Source organism: Hemicordylus capensis, chromosome 2 (assembly GCF_027244095.1).
Source record: "Hemicordylus capensis ecotype Gifberg chromosome 2, rHemCap1.1.pri, whole genome shotgun sequence".
Lineage (NCBI taxonomy): Eukaryota > Metazoa > Chordata > Lepidosauria > Squamata > Cordylidae > Hemicordylus > Hemicordylus capensis.
The window spans coordinates 390,883,289-390,910,961 of NC_069658.1; the positions used below are offsets into that span (position 1 = coordinate 390,883,289).

A 27,673-nucleotide genomic window follows, 5' to 3' on the forward strand; every position below is an offset into this window, starting at 1 on the left:
TGCTCCTTTCCCCAGAAGTGCTCTTCAACACATGGAAGTACATCTGTGAAGACTGCATGATCCTCAGAGACTTATCTCTACCACATTTCAGCATCTGAGGAGAAGATAGGAACCCCCAGATTCATCCAACCTGAAATTCGTACACTGGGCAAAGTGCAACTAGTTCCAGTCCCCTGAAGCGCACAGCTCACATGCCTGCTTTGGTAGTCTGCATCTGATCCAGTGAGCTCATCCTGTTAAGAACTGAATGACTTTCTCACATGATACCCTTGTAAACTCAACACAAGATTAGTTATTTAGTTGTAATATTTATACCCCAACCCTCCAGTACACTACTGCAGGGAAGCTCACAATATTAGTAGAATAGATACACTATAACACATTTTTTAAATTAAAAAATTAAAGACCAGTCTAAAAACCACATTTAAAAGTTATAGTTTTTTAAAGTTTCAAATTAAAAAGTAAAAAGCTAGAAACTAAGAAAAATACCAGATATAAGAGCCTCTCTAAAAAGATGCATCCCTAATTGTTGTTTAAAAAAAAAAAAAAACACTGAGGGAGGAACCATGGTAAAGCACTTCTGGGAGGGCATTCCAAAGATAAGGGGCCACAGTCAAAAAGGCCCTGTCTCTAGTCCCCGCCAACCAGATATGTTCATTAGTAGCCATTTGTCTCTTGATAACCTAAAAAAAGAAAATGAGCCTAGTTCCTTTCAGCCCTGCTCATGGTGGGGCCATGAGCAGGGCCTGAGATGCCAAAGAGGGCCCTGGAGGGTCCACATGGATGAATCTAGCCCAGAAGTGGATTGGCCGCCAGCAAAGGTACTGCAGGGTGGGCGTAACACTAATGAAGCAACTTGCGCCAACAAGCATCCTTGTAGCAGCCTTCCGAAGGTAGCTAAAAGTAGATTAGTGTACACTTTGGAGAGCTGGAAACACGTTGCTTCACACAGTAGTGATACAGGAAGGGAATATCCAAAATGGCACAAACACTGGCTACACTGATTACACACAAAAGCCAAGTAAACATCTGGATAATGTAGTATTTCCCAGGGGTGGGGAGCAGGGAGGAAAGGAATGAATGTAACCATTTCTCTACTACCCAATTATATCATTGCCCCATGTCTGTAACTTATTGTTTTGGGTTTGTTGTTGTTGTTGTTTTACCAGTATCAAAACTGGTTCCACAAGTCCCCATACTGGAACAATTTCATGGCTTAACATGTACTTGCTACGTTTTTATCCTCTTGCCCTGCTTCTAAGAAACTCAGAGGTATCATGCATCTCTCGCTCCCATACCCCTTTATCCTCACAGCAAGCCTATGAGGGAGTAGATTGAGCAAGAGGGGGGCGGGGAGGGTCCGGCTTATGATCACCCAGGGGCAAAGCCAGCACACACCTTTACAAAAGGAAATATAAAGCAGGCTTCTAAAACCGCTACTCGCCTGGTCACTTGTGATGAAAAGCACTGCCTCCAGCCAGGCAAATAAGTGTTTGTGAACTGAAAGGAACTAGGCTCATTTTCTTTTTTTAGGTTATCAAGAGACAAATGGCTACTACAAGAATTTGGGAATGCAAGAACTTTTTGTGGGTTAGTACCTTAGGGGGATTTATCTGCAGATAAGTCTCCCCACTCAAGGTACTTAGCTGAAGTATAAACTGTGCATTAAAAAAGAAAAGAAAAACAGATCACACAAGCTGCACAAGATACTCTGCAATCTTAAATGCCAAGAGAGTAGCCAAGTGAATGGAAAATTCTGAGTGTTGATCATTTCCCATGACACAGAACTGATGCTGACTCAGAACAACCCCAGAGCAAAGCACTCCCTCCACATAAAAGACTGTTTATATGATACCCATTCTGAAACATGGAACCTGCTGGAAACTGTTATTCTAGAAAGCACATATCCATTCTAAAGTAGGCACCAAGTAAAGCCCAATCTTGTCTTTGTTTACCTGGAAGTAAGTCTCATGAATTTCAATGAGATTTATACCCAAATATGTGTGGAGAGCAGCCTAAATACAGATCCCACCTACCCACCCCCACAATTAACTATGGATATTTCAGAAGAGTCAGAACTTTGAAAACTGAGTAGGCAGTGTAAAATAACACCGCTCAATGTTTTCTAAAGATGATCATCACCTCTATATAGCCAAGCTAACAAGTCCTAGATGCACATAACCAAGAGAGTTCATTTTTATTTCTTACCTGGACTGCAATAATGCCCAGAAGATGCCACTGTTTCTGCCAATTGTATTTTCATTGGAATTTATGGTCAGGCAGTTTCCCTGGGCAGTCCACAGTACTGAAATTTAATCAGAATATGGGAGAACAAAGGAAGAAAGTCACCCAGAGCTTGGTTGCATAGGCTATTAATTGCACCAGTTGATACCTGTGTGCGTATGTGTGTGTCTGAGAGCACAGAACAGTATGTGCACGGAACCGGCTGGCCCGATTCGGTTCGAGTCCGGACTGGAATCGAACCAGACCAGCCAAGTTCGGTCTGCCCCCCATCGAATCCCCCCGCCGTCCGGTCAGGGGGGAGGTTTCCACAATTTTTTTAAAAAAGATTTAAAATACCTGTAGCCCCTTTGGGGGGCTTCCTGTTGGCCTCAAGGAGGGAGGGGTCCGCGAAGGTTCCCCCTCCCCCTGCCAGCCTCTCAAATCACCACCGCAGCTGGGTAAATGCAGTATTTTCAGCCCTTTCCAAAATGGCCACCGCACATGAGCAAATGACCTCTGCGAGGCCAGAGGACATTCCAGGCCTGGCAGAGGCCATGTATGCATGCACGGCAGCAGTCAAAATGGCCACCGTGCGCCTTAATTGAGGCCAGAAAGGGCCAAAAATACTGCATTTACCTGGCCGCAGAGGTGATTTGAGAGATTGGCGGGGGGAGGGGGAACCTTCATGAACCGCTTCCCCCCCACGCGTGGCCTAACGGAAGCCCCCTGAAGGGGCTACAGGTATTTTAAATCTTCTAAAAATAATCATAATTTTAAAAATTCACGGACCTGTCCAGAGGTTCTGTTCTGGTCCAGACAGAACTGGGGGTGGGGGTTTCAGTTTGATCCCGAACCTCCAAACCTCTGGACCGGTCCGCACATCCCTACAGAATAGGTGGTTCACATTTCTATTTTTATGATCAATATTAGGGCCACTTCATGCATTACTTTAGTGTACACATAATAATATATATTGGAAATATGGCAGGGAGATGTCTGAAAACACACATATGATACAAGTACATTTGTCAGCTTTCTGACAAATGTACCTGTATCAAATGCAAGTACTTGTAGGGTATGTGTGAACTGTTGACTGTAACTCCTTCGAGAAGTTATACATTTTTGGACATTCACAAGTTCATTAGTATAAAACCAACACATTTCTTTACTAAAAGGAATAGCAGGAATTGTTCCACGCAGCACTAAAGGTCACTTTGGAATTTATTATAGGCTAGAAGCTGCAACAAACATGTACCAGATCAACTTTACAACATGCATAAAATATGACTGCTCAGAGAACCGACAGCATTTCAGCTACAAAGTCATTTTTGTAGTTTTGAAATTAAACTCCAAGTCAAAAGAAGTCAATAGTGTTGCATTGCCTATTTTCTTTAAATGAAATGACTTCGACAAGGCTCATTTCCTAGGAAATATTTATTTAACACATTTTTATACCGCCCAAAACACAAGTTCTCTGGGTGGTTAACAACAAAACAAGTTCTCTGGGCAGTTTACAATAAAAACAACCAATAAAAAGATTAAAACATTTCAACAATTAAAATTTAAATTGTTAACACTATTAAAACACAATTAAAACAATATCTAATTAAAAGCCTGGGTGAACAAATGTGTTTTGACTGCCTTTTTAAAAATTGTAAAAGATGGGGAGGCTCTTATTTCAGCTGGAAGTGTGTTCCAAAGCCTTGGGGCAGCAATGGAGAAGGCCCGTCCCCAAGTAGCCACCAGATGAGCTGGCGGCAACTTCAGATTAACCTCTCCAGATGATCTCAATGGATGGTGTGGTTCATAGCAAAGAAGATGTTATCTTAAATACCCAGGGCCCAAGCTGTTTAAGGCTTTATAGGTTATAACCAAAACCTTGTTCTTTGCCCGGAAACTTATTGGCAGCCAGTGTAGATCTTTTAAGGTAGAAGTGATATGGTCTCTCCAAGATAACCTAGAGACCAACCTGGCTGCCGCATTCTGGACTAACTGCAGTTTCCGGACTACATACAAAGGCAGCCCCACATAGAGGGCATTTCAGTAGTCAAGTCTGGAGGTGGCCAGCAGATGTACTACTGTTCTGAGGTCATTTATCTCAAGAAACGGATGCAGCTGGCATATCAGCCAAAGCTGATAAAAGACACCTCTGGCCACTGCCTCAACCTGGGACACCAGGGAAAGTTTTGTGTCCAGAAGCACCCGCAAACGGCGTACCTGTTCCTTCTGGAGAAGGGTGACCCCATCCAGAACTGGCAAATCAAAATCATCTCCTGAGATCTGACCCTGCACAATAAGTACCTCCGTCTTATCTGGATTCAGCCTCAGCCTGTTGCCTCTCATCCAGCCCATCCCTGCCTCCAGGCAGGCATTTAGGGAGGTTATGCCTTCTTCTTGATGATGTTAACATGGAGAAAAAGATTTGGGTGTCATCAGCATACTGATAACACCCTGCACCAAATTGCCTGTTGATCTCTCCCAGCAATTTCATGTAGATGTTAAACAACATGAGACAATATGGAGCCCTGAGGGACACCATACCGAAGTTTAGTTTTTGAAGAACAGTCTCCAAGGGACACCATCTGGAATCTGCTTGAGAGGTAAAAGTGGAACCACTGCAAAGCAGTGCCTCCCACCCCCAACCCCCTCAGACGCTCCAGAAGGATACTATGGTTGATAGTATCGAAAGTCCAAAAGGACCAACAGAGTCACACTCCCTTTGTCAATTCCCAACTAGAGGTCATCCATCAGGCTGACCAAGGCAGTCTCAACCCCATAGCCTACCCAAAAACTGGTCTGAAATGGGTCTAGATAATCAGTTTCATCCAAGAGTGCCTGGAGTTGGGAGGCCACCACCCTCTCAATTACCCTGCCCAGCCACAGAAGGTTGGAGACAGGCCACAGAAGGTTGGAGACAGGCTTAACTCTGAGGAATCCAAGGTAGGCTTCTTCCGAAGTGGTCTAATAATTGCCTCCTTAAGGCAAGGAGGCATCCTGCCCTCCCTCAGAGAAGCAATTATGATCTCTACTAGTCCTTCTACAACAACCTCCCTGCCAGATAGCATTAGCATGTCGGGCAAGGGTCAAGAGAACAGATGGTAGACCGCATCGCTCCAATGCGGTCCACATATGCGGTCCATATACTCATGAGTCACAAACTTAAACTGATTCAGCCTAACCACATAAGAGGAGTCGCTGGACACCTCCGATTCAGACACTGCAGTAATTGTGGGGTCTAAATCCAAATTGGCCCGAATACGAGGGATTTTATCCACAGAAAACTCATTAAACACATCACAGCGGGTAATAGATGGTTCCAAATTCTGATTCAAGGGAGGAGGGGCACTCACTAGCCCTCTCACAACCCTGAACAACTCCGCTAGACGTGAACTTGCAGACACAATATGGGCCGAAAAGAATCACTTCTTTGCCACCCGTATTGCCAGAGCATAGATCTTCAGATGTGCTCTATGTTGTAATCTGTCAGATTCAAGTCGGGTCTTCCTCCACTTGCGCTCCAGTCGTCTACCTCACTGCTTCAGCACCCGTAATTCTTCTGTATACCAAGGGGCCAATATCAAGCAGGTCAGAGAGGATGCTTAGGTGCAAGCATGTCAACTGCCCTGGTGAGCTTGCTGTTCTAGTTATCTACCAGGGCATCAACAGGATCACCAGCAGAGGCAACACTAAATCCCTCCAAGGCTTCTTGGAACCCTATTGGATCCAATAACCTTCTCGGGTGGACCATTCTAATGGGCCCCTCGCCCCTGTGAAGGTGGGGTGTGACTGTGAGTCCAACCTTAACCAGATGGTGGTCCGTCCATGACAATGGGGAAATCACAGGAGTCCCCAACCACAGAACACCACCCTGATCAGAGTGAAAGACCAGATCAAGCATGTGACCTGCAATGTGTGTCGGTTTCAAGACCCTTTGAGATAGGCCAATAGTTGTCATGGCCGCTGAACTCCTGAGCCGCCCCAGACAGATTGGTCCCATAGTGGACATTGAAGTCCCCCAGCACCACAAGCCTGGGAGACTCCAATGCCAAACTCAAGACCAAGTCCATCAAGTAGCGGGGCGATCGGTACACCAACAGAAGTCCCAGTCTATCCCTGGTCCCCAAACTTAGGTACAAACATTCAATATGGTCAGACACTTCCACAGGGATCCTGGTCAGGAAGAGGTTATTCTTATAGATCATAGCCACTCCACCTCCCTGTCCACATCGCCGCACCTGCTCCTCAACAGAGTACCCTGGAGGAAGAAGCTGTGACCAGACTGGGCCACCAGCCTCCCCCAACCAAGTTTCTGTAATACATACCAGGTCTGCCCTTTCATCCAGAATCAGATCATGGATGGTTTCTGACTTATTCTGGACAGACGTGGCATTATAGAGAAGCAAGGTGAGAGTCTGTGGGAGGTTGGCACTGCTCCCCAAGGTCAAAGAGCTGGCAGGGCAGCCGCAAGGAGAAACAGCTAATAGATTTCTGAATTCCCTTCCCCTGTAACAACATGCTGACCTGCCAACTTTACTTCCTCTATTCCCCACCACCACCGGAATAGCCACCCCACAGTCAGTGGACACACCCCCTGTCTCCCCATCCCCAGACAAACCAAGACATATCTGAAACACCTAGGACTCAAAAACAACAGAAGCAAAAACAAAAACAAAAACAAACCACCAGGCCCTCGCTGCCTCCCCGAAGTGGCTCCCCCAAAGGGGCAACCCCCTTTAGTGTTGCACCTGCCGCCACAGGGCAGCAGCCATTTTATAAGCCCAGAAAGGGGCAGCTGACCCCCAGGAATTGCTGACCTACTCCCTCTGGCCCCAATCCTGCACAGACTCACCCACAGGGCAGCAGCCACAGCCCCACACGTTGGGGGCACACCAGCTGGCAAGCTGACAACAGCAGACAGCAACCACACAGGCTCTCACCACTGGGCAGCTGCTGTCTCTGGGAAGCAGATGTTAAGCATATGCTTAAGATGGCAGCCCAAGAGAAAACCCGACTCTCACTGGAGTTCTCTCGTGTCTGGTTATATGCCTTCTATGAAGTTTCATTTTCAAGACACGACTCTTTCCAGCTTGGGTGGTAAAAATGTGACAATCCTACCTGCTTAGCCTTCCTGCCAATCCAAGTGCCAGGTTGTGGGGAGCCTTAGGGCATAGCCCTGCAGTGGGTTCCCCAGTTATGTCCCCTCACACTTAGCAGGATGAGAAGGGGGATTCAGCAATGGGTAGGCAGTGGTTCCTTCCACCCTCCCCCTTGGTGGACAGGGTATGGCAGTTATTGCAGGGGTCCTGGAAGTAAGTACATTAACTGAGGAAGTCCGAAAGAGGCAGTAGCACTTGAGTTAAGGTTCCAAGAAGAGTCCATGGCAAATCTAAAAGTGCTTCTGGAGTCCCTGCCCAATTACACGAATTCCTATATCCATCAGAACAGGGGTTTTCAATAGGGGATACTAGTACCCTTAGGGGTACTTGAAGGGATCTCAGGATATGTGGAGCCCTCCTGTCTCCTCACGCTGCAGTTGCAGTTATTTGGCTACTCCAGTTATTGGATTAAGTTACTCATAAACAGTATTATTAAAAGTAATGGGACAAATTTATTTGTCCCATTACTTTCAGTGGGAGTCTGGATGTAAACCAGTGGCTGTTTTGTTTTCATATCTGTAACACTTAATTTTTTTGTGTGCACACACACATACTCAATCTCAACAGAGTACCTGAGCTGCAGGTTTGTAACAGAAGGAGTACACGTGTTTTAAAAGGTTGGGAGCCCCTTCCTTAGAAAGAGACAGAATGGAAAGAATGAGGAGAACGCTTACCAGCAGCTGCTATCCCAAGCAAAACAGAGGCTGTGTAGAATGTCCAAGTAAGAGGCTGGATAAAAATGGCAATATATATACTGGAAAATAAAGTGACAATGTATTCAATTTTAACATGGGTGACATCATGATACTTTTTAACATACTCGCTCTACCGTTTAGCTATCTAAACCAATTTGTTATTCCTGATTAAACTGCAAAAAGAATGTAAGGCAACAGGCTTTCATATCACATAGTGACACACTGTTTCAACAATTCAATCTAACAATAGCTATTTTGTCACGTATGTACTCCACCCATTCTTGAAGCAGCTCACAGCAAAATATCAGCCTCACACAATAAGGCAGAGAGATAAAACCAAGAGTCCAGGGGGTCTCTAGTGTGTTTCATGGCTGCACAGGGACATTCTAGCCAATAATCCTCCTTTCTTGTTAAGACTGAAATCATCCGTCTTTTATTCAGAGATCAACTACTGGCAAGGGACGTAGCTCCTCATTTTAGCTGAGGAGATGGCTTGTATTCTGGAACTGACCAGCAGAAAAGCAAAGCTTTCCTTACTGTTATACCCATATTCTTCAGCCAATAACACTGTACACAAGGACAGCAAATCTTCTTAACGTAGATATATGAAGGTGGAACATCAAGGAAATCAGTGTTTTCACTTACCTATAAAAGATGCCACTAATAAACATAGACAATTGTGGCCCTATGATGGCAACCACCGAAGGTGAAATAAGATTAGATGCTGAGAAGACTCCATAAATAACAGCCATGCTGAAGAAAGCAACAATAATTATGAACATACAGAACTCATCATATACTTTGACATTCATTTTAAACATTTCAGAATATTTAAATACATTAACCATGTAACAGCATGCTCTTATTAAATGTTACTAGACTTCCACATTTGTAGCTTTGAAGGCTTAGAAGACTAGGATCAGGATATGGTGGCGGGGGGGAAGAGGTGGTTTTGGATACTTCTGATCCTAGCCTTGCAAGTCTCATAGTAAGAACGCAGGTTACCAGTAGCCCCCTCCTCCCTCCCTCCCGCTATGTGCTTTTCCAAGTCTCCTAAGACAGGACTGGAAGCCTCCTGGAAGAGCAGGTGGGGGGCGCTGCTGGTAACCTTCTGTTGGAAGTAAAGGACTTTGCGCTGTCTCTTTGCCTCAGACAGTGGAGGACAGACTAGTAAGTCAGAGGGCTAGAAGGTCAAAGACATTTGGTCATCACTTCCTGCTGCTCTGATGCTATCCCTTTGAAATGTAGATTGCTAATCTTAGGGGATTCAACTTTCTTCCTCCTTCTCTCTCTTCCTACCTGGCTGTTGACCTTGCAACATGGCAAGTCTCTTGCCCTGCACCATATGTGCAGAGAAGATGGTGAATCCATCTGCATCCATTTAGATAGATAGATTAGAGATCCTAAATCCTCACTTTCCTATCTAGAATGGAGTTCCTTAATAAATACCTTTTATATTGATTTGAAACAAGCAATTGGCTCCAAGTTACTTTACTCTTAGCACACATGCATGCATAACTAAATCCGCTGTGTTTGTGCCTCTGTGCACTCTGCTATATTGAAAAAGGGATTCTCTCACCACAGAGAATTTCCAACAGGTTATGGGCTCCAGCCAGTTATGGGAGCAGTATTTTGAGCTGCGTGTGCTGCAACTAGAGAGTTAGGTTTGTTCCAGGAGATCCATTGAGATCTAGCGTGGACACTTTGAATTGCTAATCTACAGCAACTGCCTTTTGGAGCTGGTGAGCATGGCTGCATACCTGGAGGGAAAACTCAGGCTTACCATCCTGGAAGCGGATAATTACTTGGAATGGAAGACTCGACTGAGGATTGCACTGAAAGCAGAGGGACTCCACCAAGTTACTGAGGAAGACCCCCCGCCAGATGGAACCTCGGATGCTGAGAAAAAGGAGAAGGAACTCTGGCTAATTAAGGACCGAAAATCACAAGCGATGATTGCAGCTTCCGTGAGTAAAACTTTCCTTTATGCTATTTGTGATCTTGGAACCTCAAAGGAGATGCTAAACAAGCTAGATTCTATGCATATGAGGAAAGGATGGGCATACACGTTTAATTTACGCCGAAAATTGCAAGATCTTCAGTATAAAGATGGGGACTGTTTCTCTACTTTTATTGGGACTTTGGAAGATTTCTTTTTTCAATTTAGACAAGCAGGAGAGGAATTTACAGAGAGTCAAAAGCTGGAGACTCTGTTCTTGAGCTTGCCTGCTTCCTATAGCACTATAATTGGGCAATTGGAAACCCACACCAATCTAAACTTTGAAAAGGCTGTAGAAACATTGTCTTCGGAGGCTAACCGAAGAAACCTTTTAAACTCACGCTATGAAAGTGAACTGGCTAGCAACTTTGCTCTTAAAGCAACAATTGATCATTCCAGACGTAACCCGAGATGGGGAGGGAATGCTGGAGGAAATGCTGCAAGAGGGAACCGCATGGGCACCTCACATTTGCATACAAAGAGAGCAGATTACACCAGAGAAACTCAGCCCAGAGAGAGAGGTCACATGACCGCCAGTGCTGAAATGAGGTCAGCTGGAAACAAAGCCTTCAGGTGTTTCCTGTGTAACGAATTTGGCCACCGGGTGGCGCATTGTCCCAAGAATCAGACCAGGAGGTCTGGGAATATCAGTCAAACAAAGGAGAATGAAAATAGAGATTCCAAGTATACAGACAGACATTTCAACAAGAACTACAGTGTTAATTTAATGAAAAATAATGAAAAGCTGATTTTAGATTCTGGGTCATCTGTCCATATTTCTAAAAATCTAAGTTTCTATACTGAACTGTTTGATATTCCTGAAGAGACCGTTTATTTGGGCAATAATACTACAATTAAAGCAAAGAAAAAGGGCGAAGGAATTTTATATTGCAAATTGCTGGATGGATCTGTTAAACCATTTTTTCTGAGAGATGTTTTGTATATCCCTGAATTCTCAAGCTCCTTGATTTCAATATCCAAGCTAGAGCAACAAGGCTGTGAATTGTATATTAAAAATGGACAATGTGTTGTTACCCAGAATGGAAAAGTTTGCCTTGTGGGCTCGGAATTTCAAGGTCTTTATCATGTGGAAGAGCAATTTACAGACAGAGAAAGACCAGCCCAGTCCAGACCTGAGGCATACCAGCCTAATGTAATGAACCTAGCCAAGTTGTGTCAGCATGGAAACTGCTTACAATTATGGCACAGAAGACTAGGACACAGAAGTTTTGAATCAATTCAAAACATGAAGGAACAGGGATTAGCTAATGGCATTGATTTTGTACCATGTGACACTGTAACTAACTGTGTTTCTTGTCTCGAGTTCAAAGCAGTAAACAAGCCATTCCCAAAGCAGAGTGAAAGGAAGACGAAAGGACCCTTGGATCTGATCCACAGTGACATATCTGGACCACTACCAGCAACCATAGGTAATCATAAATATTTTCTAACTATAACAGATGATTTCTCACAATACACGTGTGTTTATTTACTGAAGGAAAAATCAGAGATGCTGGAGAAATTAAAACAATATGTGGCGATGGCAAGCAACAAATTTGGCTCGAAGCCAAAGATCCTGCGCACAGACAATGGAGGAGAATACATGTCCAATGCTACACAGCAGTTCTTGAGAGAACATGGAATCGTGCATCAAACTACGGTGCCTTACTGCCCGCCCCAAAATGGAATCGCAGAAAGAATGAACAGAACTCTACTGGACATGGTAAGATGCATGCTTGCTGACGCACACCTCCCACAGAAATTCTGGGGAGAAGGCATCATGACTGCTACATACATACACAACAGAATGAACACAAAACCTATTGAAACAACACCTTATGAACTTTGGCATGGTCATAAGCCGTCCATGACGCATCTGCGTGTCTTTGGAAGCACGGCTTACTCATACATCCCAAAGGAAAAAAGGACTAAGTTAGGGCCTAGGGCCACAAAAGGGATTTTTGTAGGCTACGCAGCACAATCCAAAGCCTACAGAATTCTGGATCCTGACACCAACAGGATAACCATAAGCAGAGCAGTGTGTTTTGAAGAGGATGAAAGAGCTACACCTTCAGAGGGGGCCTACACTGAAGCAAGCAACCAGACCAAGCACCCTGATGACTGGATTATGCTTCCTGATCTCAGAGGAACTGAGGAGGAGGAGGAGACAGCAGATCCAGATCCAACCACACTTGACACAGAGACCCCCAGCGATCCACCAGACGCACCTGAGGTGATAGAAGGGACCACAGAGGGTGAGGTGAGGCGATCAACGCGCTCAAACAGAGGTGTTCCAGCTCCGAGGCTGTCCTACCTCGCAAGAACAGCGGAACAACCAGAACCTTCATCATGGGAGGAAATATCCCAGCTACCACAACCAGAAGCCCAGAAGTGGAAACAGGCTGCAATTGAAGAGCTTGAGGCTCTACAGAAAAACAAAACCTGGACTCTTACTAAGTTACCACAAGGAAGAAAAGTTATTGGCTGCAAATGGGTTTTCAAACTCAAACATGATGCTGATGGTGAGATTCAGCGCTACAAAGCCAGATTAGTAGCAAAAGGATATTCACAAAAATATGGAGAAGATTATGATGAAACCTTTGCACCAGTGGTTAAACATACCACAGTAAGGACTCTGTTAAGTATTGCTGCTAGCAAAGGAATGCATGTTGAGCACCTAGACGTGAAAACTGCATTCTTGCATGGTGAACTAGAAGAGGACATTTACATGCAACAACCACCAGGTTTCTTACAGGAAGGCAAAGAGGACTATGTATGCAAACTGCAAAAGAGCATTTATGGTTTAAAACAAGCTGCCAGAGCATGGAATATAAAACTGAATGATATGCTGCTTCAAGCAAACTTCAAAAGAAGTGAAGCTGATCCCTGCCTGTACACGAGATGCAGAGATGGGAAATGGACTTACATTTTGGCGTATGTTGATGATTTGATTTTTGCCTATGAAAACCCAGATGACAGCAAGGAAATAATGGATCATCTGAACAAAGAAGTGGAAGTCAAGCAACTTGGCAACATTGCACACTACTTGGGCATTCAAGTACAAAGAGAGAAAGATGGAAGTTTCCTGATCAACCAAGAACAGAAAATTAAAGACTTGATAAACTTGCTCAGACTGGAAAATGCAAATCCTACACCAACTCCAATGGAAGTGAACTACATAAAGCAAGAAGATCAAACTGAGCCACTATCTGACAACCATAGATATCGTGAAGCATTGGGTAAGCTTTTATACATTAGTACACTCACTAGGCCAGATATTAGTACAGCAGTTGGTTTACTTTGTAGAAAGACTGCATCACCAACAGTCAAGGACTGGAATGCAATGAAAAGACTTGTTAGGTACCTAAAGGGTACTGCACACTTTAAGCTCAAGCTGCCAGCTAATAGTGAACCAAAACTAGAAGCATACGTAGATGCAGACTGGGGTGGAGATATAACAGACAGGAAATCCACCAGTGGTCACATAATTTTCTATGGAGATGGAGCGATAAGCTGGTCAAGCAGAAAACAAGACATAGTAGCATCATCAACCACTGAAGCGGAATATGTATCAGCTGCACAGGGCTGTCACGAGATACAATGGCTGTGTCAACTACTGAAGGACCTAGGTGCAGAGGTACCACAGCCCATACCAGTGTATGAAGACAACCAAAGCTGCATTCAACTCTCCAAACAAGAAGATGTAAAGAGGAGTACCAGACATATTGATGTGAAGTACCATGTAGTGAGAAGTCTGCAGAAAGATGGACTAATCAAGTTGCTCTACTGCCCGACAAATGAAATGCTTGCAGACTTACTCACTAAGCCACTACCAAGACCCTGCTTTGAAAAGCTGAGAGAGAAAATGAATATTGTGAACTGAGTCACGAGACAACGAGAGGGGGTGTTGGAAGTAAAGGACTTTGCACTGTCTCTTTGCCTCAGACAGTGGAGGACAGACTAGTAAGTCAGAGGGCTAGAAGGTCAAAGACATTTGGTCATCACTTCCTGCTGCTCTGATGCTATCCCTTTGAAATGTAGATTGCTAATCTTAGGGGATTCAACTTTCTTCCTCCTTCTCTCTCTTCCTACCTGGCTGTTGACCTTGCAACATGGCAAGTCTCTTGCCCTGCACCATATGTGCAGAGAAGATGGTGAATCCATCTGCATCCATTTAGATAGATAGATTAGAGATCCTAAATCCTCACTTTCCTATCTAGAATGGAGTTCCTTAATAAATACCTTTTATATTGATTTGAAACAAGCAATTGGCTCCAAGTTACTTTACTCTTAGCACACATGCATGCATAACTAAATCCGCTGTGTTTGTGCCTCTGTGCACTCTGCTATATTGAAAAAGGGATTCTCTCACCACAGAGAATTTCCAACACCTTCTAGTCCAGTGATTCTCAAACTTGGGTCCTCAGGTGTTATTGGACTTCAACTCCCATAATCCCCAACCAAAGGCCACTGAGCCTGGGGATTATGGGAGTTGAAGTCCAATAACACCTGAGGACCCAAGTTTGAGAATCCCTGTTCTAGTCTCTCACTGTGAGATTGCAAGATTAGGAGCAAGAGCCTCTAAAGCATGCCTGCTCAATTTAGCCCCACCCCCAGCTGTTTTTGGACCACAACTCCCATAATTCCCAGCTACAGTGGCCAATAGCTAGGGATTATAGGAGTTGTAATCCAACATCTGCAGGAGGGCCAAAGTTGAGCAGCCCTGCTCTAAAACATTCATTGCAAGAGGGTGAGGGACTATTTAAATGGGGCAGCATCAAGGAGGAGGGCAGTGGGTTGCTGGTGGTGGCTAAAGCTCCCAGAGAGGAGCACCACAGGAGAGGAGAAACGCAGAAGAGGAGGCTATAGGTGGCACTCAACACCTTTTCCTCCATATCTATGGTGCCTGTGGAGTTGAATGATTGGGAACCAGACAAAGACTGTCACACCTTTTTAATTAAATTTTATTTTTAATTTACACTCATGCACTGAATAAGCTCTGGTTTCAATAAAGTGTGATTTCAGCAAAGCAGAAATACACTCAAATAATACAGAGGAAGAAAAACTCTGGATTTTCTCTCCCTGTTTCCCTGAGAGAACCTTTATGGCAGCCCCAAAACTATGCTGAGCTATCTTTATTGTAGCTACAGAGGGAAGAAGAGAGGCAGGTGGGTGGTGTGCTCTTCAATGTACTACCTTTCCCTTTCCTGTGCAAATGCTTTACTTGGTGCAATGAAAATAAATTATTATTACAAGGAACAAGGGCATTAGGCTGTTCCCACTATGGGATTTTTGTGCATGTTAATTGTGATTGTTCCTCATGATAGTTTCCTTGCAAGCTTTTGGTGAGATACTTCTTTCGCTGCTGTCAAGGGCAATGGCCAGAAGTTAAGTGGGAAAGCCACAAAGGTGCACCCAATCATGTACAGAAGGTGAGGGGTGTGCCCTTGGGAGTCAACCCTTAATAAATCACCACCTACACAGAAAACCACTTCTCTACAAAGTTGTACCACAGTCATCCACACCTTTGTCCATCATGCAAGTTGACCACTATCACCACTATCAAGTTAGAAAAAAGTGGTCTGAAAAGAAATGAGCATTTCACTGAAGTAGGGCAAATCCCACAAGGGATTACCTGGATGAGAACATTGTTTTGTTGCATTGCAAAATAGGGATGTGCATGGAACCGGTCCGGAGGCCCTTTATGGGCCTCCGAACCAGTTCAAAGAACCGGCAGTTCTGCTGGTTCGAAGGCGGCGGGGGTCTCCCTTTAAGAGCTGGGGAGGGTGATTTTATCCCTTCCACCGCTTTTCCCCCACCGGCATCTGTGTTTCTTAATGCCCATCGGGCGAGGAGCATACGTCCCTGCCACCCCATTGCCCTCATCTTCCAGATATGACCAGAAGTCACCAACGTGCCTGCGCGCACCAGCACGGGCGCGCACACATCACGCACAGGTGCGCCCCCATGGAGGCATGCGCAGGCACGCCGGCGACTTCCAGTCATATCCAGAAGTCGAGGGCAACAGGGCGGCAGAGAGATACGCTGCCGCCCCGATGGGCATTAAAAAACACGGACGCCAGCGGGGGGAAAGCGGCAGGAGGGATAAGTGCACCCTCCCCCACTCTTAAAAGGAGACCCCCGCTACCTTTGAGCCTCCCTGCCACAGTTCTGTACACATCCCAATTGCAAAATTCCCCATAACAATGAGCATTCATTATGACAAAAACTTCCAATCTCCAAGATTTAAGTTTGTGGCACAAATCTATTTGCCTAGACCCTTGATGAGGCAAAAGGGCAAAGCAGACTCCAGTAAGCTTGATTGGCTTATCCCCCATCTTGTGAAAGAGATATGCTTCAAATAGAGGGAGGGGGCAACTTGCTCCTTACAGACGGGTTTTCGATTTCTGACACTGGGGTGCAGGCCTAGATGGTGTATCTGCCATCATTCTTTTTATAACCATAGTCATCTTTTCAGGCACCACAGTGCTACTGCATTGCTTTATACATGTGGGCTTACTCCAGATTGCCTATCCCTGAGCCTCAAATTTTGGAGACAGTTGTCCTAGTTGCTTTGGGCCTCCAAATAAGGAGGGAAAAAATGGGTATATATTATATAAATAGGTTCATCTTGTGGATGCAGAAAAGCATACTATGAATGTATTCTGCAGCTACAACGATTACACGAGTAAAGAGTTGTCTCAGTGCCTTCTTTGGGGTCATGTTAGTGGCTTTACAAACCACTAACCTCAAAGGGACTACACAAATATAAATACTATGTGATAACAATGTATTTGTGCATTCTAATTTCAGAGACTCAACATTGTAAGACATGTAATCACTATTACCATTTTACAAATTCTGTGTTCGCATCAGTACAGCTCAAAATCAACAAAAGGATAAATAAATAAATATATATGTAAATTACCTTGTATAAGCACTGCCATGAAAATCTGTGTGGTTTAAATTTGTGATGACAGTTTGCTGTGTGGAAATTAAAAAAAAAAAAAAGGAACATTCTCTAGAGGTTTATTTTTCAAAATATAACATCTCCAGATGCAGAACAGAACTAGAAATCATAATGTATACAAATTAGCAGCAGTTAAGACAAGGTTGTGCACACTAATTAAACTTCAAAGCAATCACCCAAGTTCAGGGCTAGCTCCATGTGGATCTTGGCAAACTACCCTCCACAGGCCTCTCCGCTCCCCAAGAGCATTTCCAGATGGGGGGTTTAGCTTGCTTCTCCTCCGGAATGGAGGATGTGTGTTCACTTATCAGCCAGATTTATCTCAAAGTCCCTGTGAGCTATGGGGGAGCACTTCACACACGACTGGGGTTTTTCATTGCCTAAGAGTTTATGGCTGGGGTACCCAGCTTATGTCTGCAGTAAAAAAAAAACTTTTTGTGTCTGATTTTTTTGGGCAACTTCTAACTCACAGTAAACCCATGGTAAAGCCTGCTGTTTGGAAATGCTCCAGCTGAGCCTGAGCCTCTCCCAAGGTTTGTGATGCGGATAACCTTGGTGGATGGAAAGGAAGAGAGGATGCCATGACGGAGTGACTCTCTTGGCTGAGAGTGTCACTTCACCACCACTTTCACATGAAGGTTATGAGCATAGTGTTGGTCTTAGGAATCAGCAGTGGCATGGCCACACAATATCCAACCATGTTGACCCCTGACCCCAGTCCAGGTTAGATAGTTGCTGCTATTGTAGCAACTCTTTCATAGAAAAGAGGACCAGGGGTGTAATTACCATTAGGCAAGGGGGAAGAGTTGTCTCAGGGCCCCACTGCCTCAAGGGACCCCCAGAGGCACATCACATGACTCCCCGCCCACCCATGTTGCACCCCCTGGATCTTTTAAGTACCTAGCAACACCTTTGTAAGGGAGAGAGGAAGAGTGACAGGATTTTCCATGCAAAAAGCTGGTATTAGCAGGTAGGTATGTTCCAAATTTCTTCTAAAAATAAAAAATAAATCTTTCCCTGAGTGTATTTTAGTGTAAAAAGTAGTGAATTCAGCTAATTTAAGTGGCAGCAGGCGGAGGGGGGAGAGAAAAGGAAGAGGAATGAGAGAAAGAGCAGAGAGGAGGAGGAAGATAGGTGGTATGAGATGGGTGCAAGGCTATGTGTGGCTCACCAGAGATGCATCAGAATCTAATCTGTCCCACCACCAAATTTTAGTTTGACACTCCCCGGCATAATGAATTTGCAAGAGAGAGAAAATCCAAGTTATATGGGAGTGGAATCTTTTATGGGTGGGAATTCTTGTGCCCCCTGTAATTTCCTGCTGGATCCACCCCTGTGAACTAGATATTCACCATATCCATAATGGGGATGTGAGTGTGTGTCCACTATATATTGTGAAGTGTGTTTGTTTGTGTATATTAGCAAGGGGCCCATTTTAAAATCTTGTCTCTGGATCCACTCCAACCTTGCTACGCCCCTGAAGAGAACTCAATCAAGTCAGGAGCTGAGTTATCATAATAAAGACAGATAAAGCGGGGAGGAATGACCAACATCCAAGTAAAGCAGACTACTTTTGCACAAAGGTTTTCTGAGCTCCACAAGTATTCCACTCTTCCTACTCCTGAAGGCAGAATTGCACATTACTACAGCAAATGCATATTTCCAAACTGTTTGCCACAGGAATGCAAATAGAAGCACATCTGTAGGGGAGAATTGGAGAACAGGAAGTGCTTTGATTCCACATTCCCTACTAGAAACTGGGTAGGCAAGAGTAAACTCCTTTCCTTATTCTGCTGAATAGGCAGGAAACCCTGTGAACTGGATGGGGGTAAGCAATGACAATGTTATTTCACAAGGGGATTCTGTATCTGAGAGAAGTGCACATACTTTTAGTTAATAACATCAAATTCTGCAAAACAAGGAACTGATAAAGCAGAGAGTATTTAAAAACTAAAACTGACAACAAATGCAGTTTTCTAGTTTCAGGTTTTTTAATTGCAAAAATATGAAACATTATACAGCTACATATAAATAAGCTAGTATAAGAGTAACACAATAGAACACTTTCATTTTATCATCATTTTCTGTGACAGAGTTTTTATTCTACTATGATTAACAGTGGTGGATTGCTTCAGAAACTGCTCAAAATGAAGGGAAAGAAACAGAAATGAAACTAGTTTCTATATTACATTTGCTTATCATGTGCATTGCCTCACAAAAGCCAAATAAGTCTTTCAACTTGAAGGACAAGGAAGAGAGGAAAGAAACATGGAGGAAAAAGGAAAGGGGGTACATTCATATTTGCACTTACCGCAATATTCCCACATGTTTGGAAAGCTGTGAACATAAACATAAAGGCTGTGCCTAAGACGACGACATTCAACTGCTTTTTTGATTCAGAATTCATTGTGGATTTTCTTAAAATGCTGTCAGGCTAAAGCAGGGGGAACGTCTACCTTTTAAGTTTCTTTTCTAAATTCCTGTCAAGACAACATGAAATCGATAAACAAAAGTTATGATCAATTACTTCATTGAAGATTATTTTATTTAAAAAAATAAAGTAAATTATATACAACTGTAACCAAGTGCAATAGCAGGAAAGTAAAATACACCAACCAAAAGATCTTTTACACAATGGAGAGTGACAACAGATTCTAGTTACTATTTCTTGAGCACTTACCTTGCTCCACATTCTGCGCTAACTGATCTACTCGTACACTTCACTTCCTCACCATATCTCTGAGTCAGTTTTTGGCCAAAAGATATTAAATCATCTGACGAGAAATGGAGCTCCTGCACACAAATCATTTCCACTCATGTTAAACAGGAAGTAAAGAACTGTTCACAAGACAAGTCAGCTGATCAAAAGAGCAAAAGCCCTTCTGAATTCTGGGAAATGCAGTTCTAAACATTGCCTTGCCAAAATCAGGAAGAACTAACGTATGAAAGCAATATCATAATACTTTTTCATATAGTAACTGGTTGGTTGGTTTGAAAAGTACAATCATCTGCATTCTGTTTCATTCACTGCAAATGTTATGTGGAAAGTGGAATAACTGAAATAAGTGAAAAACTTAAATATTCAGAGGCAATAGACCTGAGAAAAGAACCAAAAGGTGTCATTGGTGGGGAAAGGTTCTGGATTTGGGGCCAATGCTACAGAGGACTTGCCTCATTGCTTCAATGATAAATTAAAAGGGAGAGCTTCCTACACATGCCTCTTCCATCTGAGCCTTGACTGATGCTGGCCAGCTGGGGAAGATGGTTTTATTTAAGTTAGCTTCTTTAATCAGTGTGCCAGATTTTCCTGGTACTTCTTGCTCTCAATGTTTGTGGTTTTTGTATCATGAACAGGGCTTTTTAATTTTTATAGACTGTGTACTGTATTTTATTTTATTTCGTTACATTTATGCCCTGCTCTTCCTCCAAGGCATTATTTAGATTTTGTAATCCACTCTGGAAAGTGGTTTTTTTTTTACGGTTGAGGGATATAAGACAGACAAGGAAAAAAACTAGGAAGGAAGGTATTATTAGCTACTACTGTTTAAAAATCCCAACATTACAGACGTTTCTGATAGGATCAGTCAGTCTGTTGTTGCTGTGTCAGACTGTTCTAGATGACCTTGCACTGCCTTCGAAGGACCAGGTTCACAGCCTGTGGGTACTCCTGGACCCATTTTTGCTCCTGGGTGCTCAGGTGGTGGCAGTGGCCAGAACCACAGTTGCCCAGCAGCATTGGCTAGTGTGTCAGTGGCACCTGATTCTGGAGAAGTCAGACCTGGTCACAGTCACATACGCCTTAATTACTGAAATATGCTCTGCATGGAGCTGCTCTTGAAAACTGTTTGGAAACTACGAGCACAGAAGGCTGCTGCTAGGATGCTGCCTGTAGGAATCATGTCTTGTTGCATTAGTTACATTAGCTGCCAGTCTGTTTCTGGCCACAATTCAATGTTCTGGTCATTCATTACCTTTAAAACCCCCAAACAGCTTAGGATCAAGATATGTGAAGGATCACTTCACCTCATGTATTCACAGTGCCCATCTATTGAGGTTAACTAGTGAGGCACTTCTGCACATCCTGCCACCTTCTAAAATGTGACTGGCAGTGTTACATGAAAGGACCTTTTCCATAGTGACAATTACTACACGGAATTCCCTGCCTCATGAGTTCAGACAAGTTTCCTCCATCTTGAGCTCTCTCTCTTTACTTAGGTCTTTCTTCTGACAAGTGTCTCAGCTTTTGCTGCTGTATCCTTCATAAGAACGTAAGAACAGCCCTGCTGGATCAGGCCCAAGGCCCATCTGGTCCAGCATCCTCTTTCACACAGTGGCCCACCAGATGCCGCTGGGAAGCCTACAGACAGGAGCTGAGGGCATGCCCTCTCTCCTGCTGTTACTCCCCTGCAACTGGTACACAGAGGCATTCTGCCTTTGAGGCTGGAGGTGGCCTACAGCCCTCCAACTAGTATCCGATGATAGACCTCTCCTCCATGAAGTTATCCAAGGTTTATATAATTTTGTCCTTCCTGCAAATATTGAACTTATATTTATATGTTGTAAATTGTCTAAGTGCTTTAATTCCCAGATTTTACCAAGTTCTGAAGCAAAGTTCATATGTGGGCAAAGAACCTACCTACAGTGTTGAAACAAACATCCAAAAGTGTTCTTCACTGTGAACACTAACCTAAGGCTGCAATCTTATACACAGCTACTTAAAAATCTTACTCCCCTGGATACTACTTCTTAATAAACATGCAGAAGATTGGACTGTAAATCTAGCAAGCTCTTGATGTTCTTCCAAATATTGGGCAGCTGAGGCTTGAGAGATGCAGACAGACTTTTAAACCCTACCCTTATATTGTTAAGCACTCTCCAGTTCACCAAAGGGTGAAAAGTCCAGAGATACTACAGGGTTTCATTTCCTTTGGATGAGAAAGGTGGTATGTTATTGCACCTTTTTACAAACAGAGCAGGATTTAAGCAAATAAAAACATGTGGGATGCAAAATTCTTAGTCCTGTATCAAATATCATGTTTTGGGCCCCATTGCAGCTAAATTCACAGCACTAAACCCCCTCTGCATCGGACTGTCAGAAATCCACAGTTGCTATAAACCATCCATCTCACTAGCTCTGATCACATTCAAAAGTAGGGAAGAGTGATTTCAACCACATTAAGTAAAACACCCCTAATCATCATGGAGTATTAATATTATTTGTAATGCCCTATAATAACACTGCCCATTATGTTGTCAAGGCACAAAACAAACAGACTCAATCATGCTAATCAACACAGCAAAACTCTGAATGATATTAACATGGCAGTTTATGTGAAGCAGAAAGGATACTTCCGGATTCTATATCTGAAAGTAGGCATTCATCTAGCCCTATTCCATGCATGTTTATTTAGAAGTAAATCCTACTGTTCCATGGGACTTACTCCCAGGAAAATATGTAAATAATTGCAATCTGTTTTTAAAATGCTTCCTTTTTATACTATATAAGCATCCAATAGAACACAATCACTGCCCCTCAATTCAGAAGCTCAATGTTTTTCAAGCAGCATAGTCCCAGATAATTTCTTATACCAGAAAAGTCAAAATGATATTCTGGGACTCTATAGGAATCATATTGTCAGCATGGGACAGGGAGCCAACTTATTTGTTTATTTCTCTTTGTGAACCCCCTGAGCCATTTTTGGAGGGGCAGTATAGAAATTGAATAATTTATGATGATGATGATGATGATGATGTCTAATACCTGTGGATTAGAGGGCGAAACATGGAGGAGAAAGAAGTATACTGGAGTCCTATGCTAATATTTCAAGTTGTCAGTCCTGTGTTAATACATCAAGCTAAGCGCCTTGTACTGTGCATTAAAATTCTTGAACTGAGACTCAGCCCTCAGCTTCCCAAACACACGGTCCTAATAGCTTATTCGGAAGTAAATACGACGGAGTTCCGTAGCTATTTACTCCTGTCCCGATTAAATGGATTTACTCGATTAAATCCTAAATAGGATTGCGGAGTAATTGTCTCGGATGTCTCAAGAAGTGAGCCAAGCCTCACGTTCAGCCCAAGATAAATTGTAAGACCCCCGCCCCGGGGCAGTTTGCAGAGACAATCAGCACACAGAGCAAAACCTACAAAAGACGGGAGATCTCGCGAAATGAGCTTCATTTCCGACTTTTAACGACCACTCCACTCAAAAGGAGTGGGCGGGGCATAAATCCAGGCACGCCCCAAAGCCCTGGCTCGCGCCTCTTCACTGCGGCATCGGGGGCGGGGGGAAAGCATCGTTCCTTCTCACGTCCTTTCAGCCCAGTTTATAACCCACGCACACGCCGTACGCGCCATAGACACATGTGCGCGTCCTCCATCATAAGCTGTAAATCAAGCACCCCCCCCCGCTGTCGCTCCTCCTTCGCCGCCATTTTAAATCTAATGCTGTTATTCTCTTTCCTCTTTAATAAACAGATATTTATGTCTGTCACGCCTTTTAGCACTATTTAAAATAAATATATATCTCTTTTAATAAACCGAACCAATATTTCCGGAATCTAACTCTTTCATAGTTGCTGGTATTTAGAAATGAAGAGTACACATCTCCGCCCTCCATGGGTGTGACATGTAATCGCTTCCGGGGTCCCGTATTAACGGCCCTCGGGAGTTCAAAGCCGACAAGAAGTTTAGCCCTTGTCAAGGCCCAGTTGTTATCACGAGTGCATTTTCACATCTGTTTTTCCTTTTGGAAGCCGAAAACGCATTTTAGTTTGGTGTGACTGTAAAGTCCCTGAAGGGCGCGGGTGGTCTCGGGAGTTACTTCCGGGTCACTGGCGGCCATTTTGTGGCGCTTAAGAGCTTGGCGAAGGGCAGCGCCTCGCTCAGTTGCTCGTGGCGGTGTAGAGAGATGGTGGCGCTCGTGTAGGTCCTTGTCCGCGTGCTCAGCCACCAATCCGGCGGCACCTGCGGGCCAAACTGCGGGGACTCTGCAGCTACCTCCCACCTGAGCTGCTTCTCTGGTGCCTCCCTCCCTTCCCCATTTCCCGCCCGTCGCCATGAGTTACGGGCGGCCGCCGCCTGACGTGGAAGGGATGACTTCGCTGAAGGTAGACAACCTGACCTACCGCACCTCCCCGGACACGCTGCGCCGCGTCTTCGAGAAGTACGGCCGCGTGGGGGATGTCTACATTCCCCGGGACCGCTACACCAAGGAGAGCCGCGGGTTCGCCTTCGTCCGCTTCCACGACAAACGCGACGCCGAAGACGCCATGGATGCCATGGACGGAGCCGTGCTCGACGGCCGGGAGCTCCGTGTCCAGATGGCCCGCTATGGCCGGCCCCCGGATTCCCACCACAGCCGCCGTGGGCCTCCTCCCCGCCGTTACGGGAGCGGCGGCTACGGACGCCGCAGCCGGAGGTGAGACTCGCCTGGAAGAAGGAAGGAGGCGGCGGCCTCTGCCTTGCCCGAAGCGAAAAGTGCCAAGCTATAATTGGCCGGGGGGGGGGGAGTCAAGGAGGCGAGAAATGGGAAGGCTTGGAGGAGGGGGGCAGTCTGGGGGTGGGGGGGTCACTTGTAAGTGGAAACGGGGGACGACGAAAGGCCGGCGGGGGGGGCGAGACTGCGGGACTCGGGAGGCATTTCTGAGGTCGGCGGGAAAGTAACTGAGTCACGTGATAAAGGAGAGGCCCGAATGGGCGCCTGGAAGCGCCCTCGAGGCGCCGTGTTTGCTGAGTCTGACTCTTTTTCTTCTTCTCCCCCCCCCTCCTTCGGCGTCTCTTCCCTCTCAGCCCCAGGAGACGGCGTCGTAGCCGATCTCGAAGCAGGAGCCGCTCCAGGTCCCGGAGCAGATCGCGCTACAGTCGCTCCAAGTCCAGGTCCCGCACACGGTCCCGGTCCCGCTCCACTTCCAAGTCCAGATCGAACAGAAGATCGAAGTCCAAGTCCTCCTCCGTCTCCAGATCGCGTTCCCGATCGAGATCCCGGTCCAGGTCAAGAAGTCCCCCACCTGTTTCAAAAAGGGAATCGAAGTCGAGATCCCGGTCTAAGAGCCCCCCTAAGTCTCCTGAAGAGGAAGGAGCTGTGTCATCCTAGGAAAATGGTAACGTGACTGGCGATCTACAGTACTTGCATGCATTATGTAGCACTTAAGTGGGAATTGGGGCCTTCACCTAGTATTCTAGAGCAAATAAATCCTAATGGGGCGTGTTTGCTTCTGAGGAGGGCATTCTAATTTATTGTTAGTAAAATAAAATACCAAAGGGATTTTCCTTTTTTTTGCAGAGGATATCTTCTTGTTTTGTTGCAATTAATAGCTTGCTTTTTAATAACTATTGTTTGAGACGCAACCTATTTCTGAAAATGACTATTTCTTACTGTTCTTATCCAACATCTGCATTTTCCCCTTTAAAGCTGCGGTCTCCTGTTTGCTTAAAGAATATTGGCCAGTATTGCAGATTTTAACTGATTTGGCTGATCCTCCAGGGACCAGTTTCTGTGGGCGTGTATTGGAGCAGGTTTGTCTTTAAATGTTAAAGATACACTATCCTGTTAATGAAGAATCAGATCTGTGGTTACAGAATGCAACATCAGCAAATATTTTTAGAAGTGAAAGTTGGAATGCAAGAGACTATGGCAACCAGTTTCTTCTCCAGTGCAATTGTGGGCGTTTAAGAATATCCTGGGTGGGGAAAATGGATAGTGTGTCTTTAACCTCCCTCAAATTGTTTGGTCCTGTTTTTTCCAAGGAAGGGGGCCTAGAACTGTTGGTTACACAACTATTTAATCATTCTTCAAAGTTCTGAAGAACAACTAATATATATTCTAATATGAATTGGGCTGAATTCGTTAAGGGTGGTTTGATCACAGCTCAACACTTTAATGTGATTGGTGGAGATTCAGCAGTCTCTCCAAAAATCTCATGACTTCTACATGTATGTAGTACTAATACGATGGTGGGAGGTGGGAGTTGCAGATCTCTCTAAAACTTGTGAAATAAGACAAGGCCAGTTCTACTAGGTATTTGAAAGCATCCATAACATATGGAAGATATACAAGGGGTGCCCTTGCTGAACTTTTCGTTTTTCAAACCTAGATACATCAAATAGATGAGAAACCTACATAAAGGATGCCTTTGGAGGAAAAAGGATCGTTTGAATCGTCAGTCCATTGGAGAGATCCTGGCACAAGCAACCAGCTGTTGAAAAGGTTATTTTGTAACACTTTGTCTAACTTTTTACTTTACTTTGAGCCTCAAATGGCAGACTTTTACTTATGTGCCATTTTGTTGCTGTTATTCAAATTTCTTGTAATTTAGTGAAGTGAACGACTACAGATTTCATTATTGGCTTGGATATTTGAGGTAAACTTCATTTTTGTTCATATAGTGCTGACTTGTTTGCAAATAAACTGGTAATTGCTGCCTCAAGTTTAATATTCAAAGAACATGCAGCTATAATACACTGAGTAGCTTAAATACTGTCCAAATCCTCAGTTTTTGCTTTTATTCTCAGGCTGAAGTTTTAAATTCAAATGCATTTGGAAATACTTATGTTGAAATAGTCTTCAAGTCAAACATTAAACTTTACAGGTGACAGTTATTTTAAAAGATTTGTTTTGTCAGACAAAATTCTAATCTCTTCTCTTATGTATTTTTGTGCACTAGGCGCAGTTGTGTAGCAGTTGAGTAATGCTGGTTAGCTGTTAAGGTGGCGTGTTGCAGTGCAGAGTGCTTGGCTGTTTCCTGTTTTCTCCTGATTGCTCCTGTAACGATGCCTTGTCGTGCAGAAACAAATGGCTGTCCAGTTAATTATAATTGCCTGACAACTGCACTTCCAGTCACCCGGGCCTTGCATAAAAATAACGGAGCATACAGTGAGCACATCTAGCTGGTGATATACACACCTTATTTTTCCCAAAATGGTAAATTAGACCATCTACATATGTGAACTTGCATATTAAAACAATGTAACATTAAGAGCATTTTGATTCATTCCTCTGTAACTACCAATTTGGTGTATTCTTAAAACATTCTGTACTATAACCACTGTGTCTGTAGTTAAAACACTTTCTTGGTGTTCCATTTTTGAACTCTTAAATGTCCAGAGTCAATTTTGTATGTTGGAGATATCTTGTTTGTTTCCATTTCAAAATAAAGCCTCTGTTATTCATCCCCTGTGAATTAATCTTATTGCTTTGATATAAAATACACTACATAGCTAAACTAAAAAAGTACATTCAATCATTTTACACTGCTTAGAGTAAATGAGGCATTACACTGACTTTAGGTAGAATTTCTTGCCTGGGAATTCTAGTACTATGAGAATAGTTGCACTGAAACACAACTATGATGGAGAAAGAGTACTCCACTATTTCTGTATTTGGGGAAGGGGACTTTGAAATTCTGGAAATGAAGCTGAATGCAAAAATTTAGACTTGAGTACTTATGTATTTAAATTTATATACAGCATTTTCTAAAAGCCCAAAGCAGTATAAAATCAAAACTAATAGAACAATTTCAAAAGGAGCAAAGATGGCGCAGCACAAGTGCTTATGCACAACAGCAGCCTTCAAGAGAGAAAAGCCAGCCTAAATCAGTGAAAGGTGAACAAGGGAGATGGACACTTGCCA

At 44.0% G+C, this 27,673-nt stretch overlaps 2 protein-coding genes across 10 annotated transcripts in view; one reads left to right on the forward strand and one right to left on the reverse strand.

Moving 5' to 3' along the window:
* Window positions 1-23,643, reverse strand: part of MFSD11 (major facilitator superfamily domain containing 11) — a 45,437-nt gene extending 21,794 nt beyond the window's left edge. Inside the window, exons 1-7 of one of the 4 annotated variants that reach the window (XM_053288880.1) lie at window positions 23,589-23,643; window positions 19,724-19,836; window positions 19,355-19,523; window positions 17,002-17,057; window positions 8,720-8,827; window positions 8,054-8,133; window positions 2,209-2,305 (exon numbers count right to left, since the gene is read on the reverse strand). In XM_053288880.1, coding sequence (XP_053144855.1) covers window positions 2,209-2,305; window positions 8,054-8,133; window positions 8,720-8,827; window positions 17,002-17,057; window positions 19,355-19,450 — 437 coding nt within the window. In that variant the 5' untranslated portion in view covers window positions 19,451-19,523; window positions 19,724-19,836; window positions 23,589-23,643. Of the gene's footprint in view, window positions 1-2,208; window positions 2,306-8,053; window positions 8,134-8,719; window positions 8,828-17,001; window positions 17,058-19,354; window positions 19,524-19,723; window positions 19,837-22,804; window positions 23,171-23,190; window positions 23,460-23,588 lie in introns of those variants that run through there. The other 3 variants (XM_053288878.1, XM_053288879.1, XM_053288883.1) reach the window with 3 other exon arrangements.
* A 221-nt stretch (window positions 23,644-23,864) lies between these two features.
* SRSF2 (serine and arginine rich splicing factor 2) lies at window positions 23,865-27,213 on the forward strand. Of its 6 annotated transcripts, XR_008314747.1 has the most exons (5): window positions 23,865-24,463; window positions 24,835-25,145; window positions 25,457-25,560; window positions 26,139-26,251; window positions 26,709-27,213. XR_008314747.1 is itself a non-coding variant. In XM_053288893.1 (3 exons), exons 1-2 carry the CDS (start codon window positions 24,102-24,104, stop codon window positions 25,136-25,138), a joined length of 666 nt encoding a protein of 221 aa, XP_053144868.1. In that variant the 5' UTR covers window positions 23,865-24,101; the 3' UTR covers window positions 25,139-25,145; window positions 25,457-27,213. The 6 variants fall into 6 exon arrangements, 2 of the variants coding, with proteins under 2 accessions (XP_053144868.1, XP_053144867.1); XR_008314744.1 differs by having other exon boundaries at window positions 25,457-26,251; XR_008314745.1 differs by having other exon boundaries at window positions 26,139-27,213.
* The last annotated feature ends 460 nt before the right edge of the window (window positions 27,214-27,673 follow it).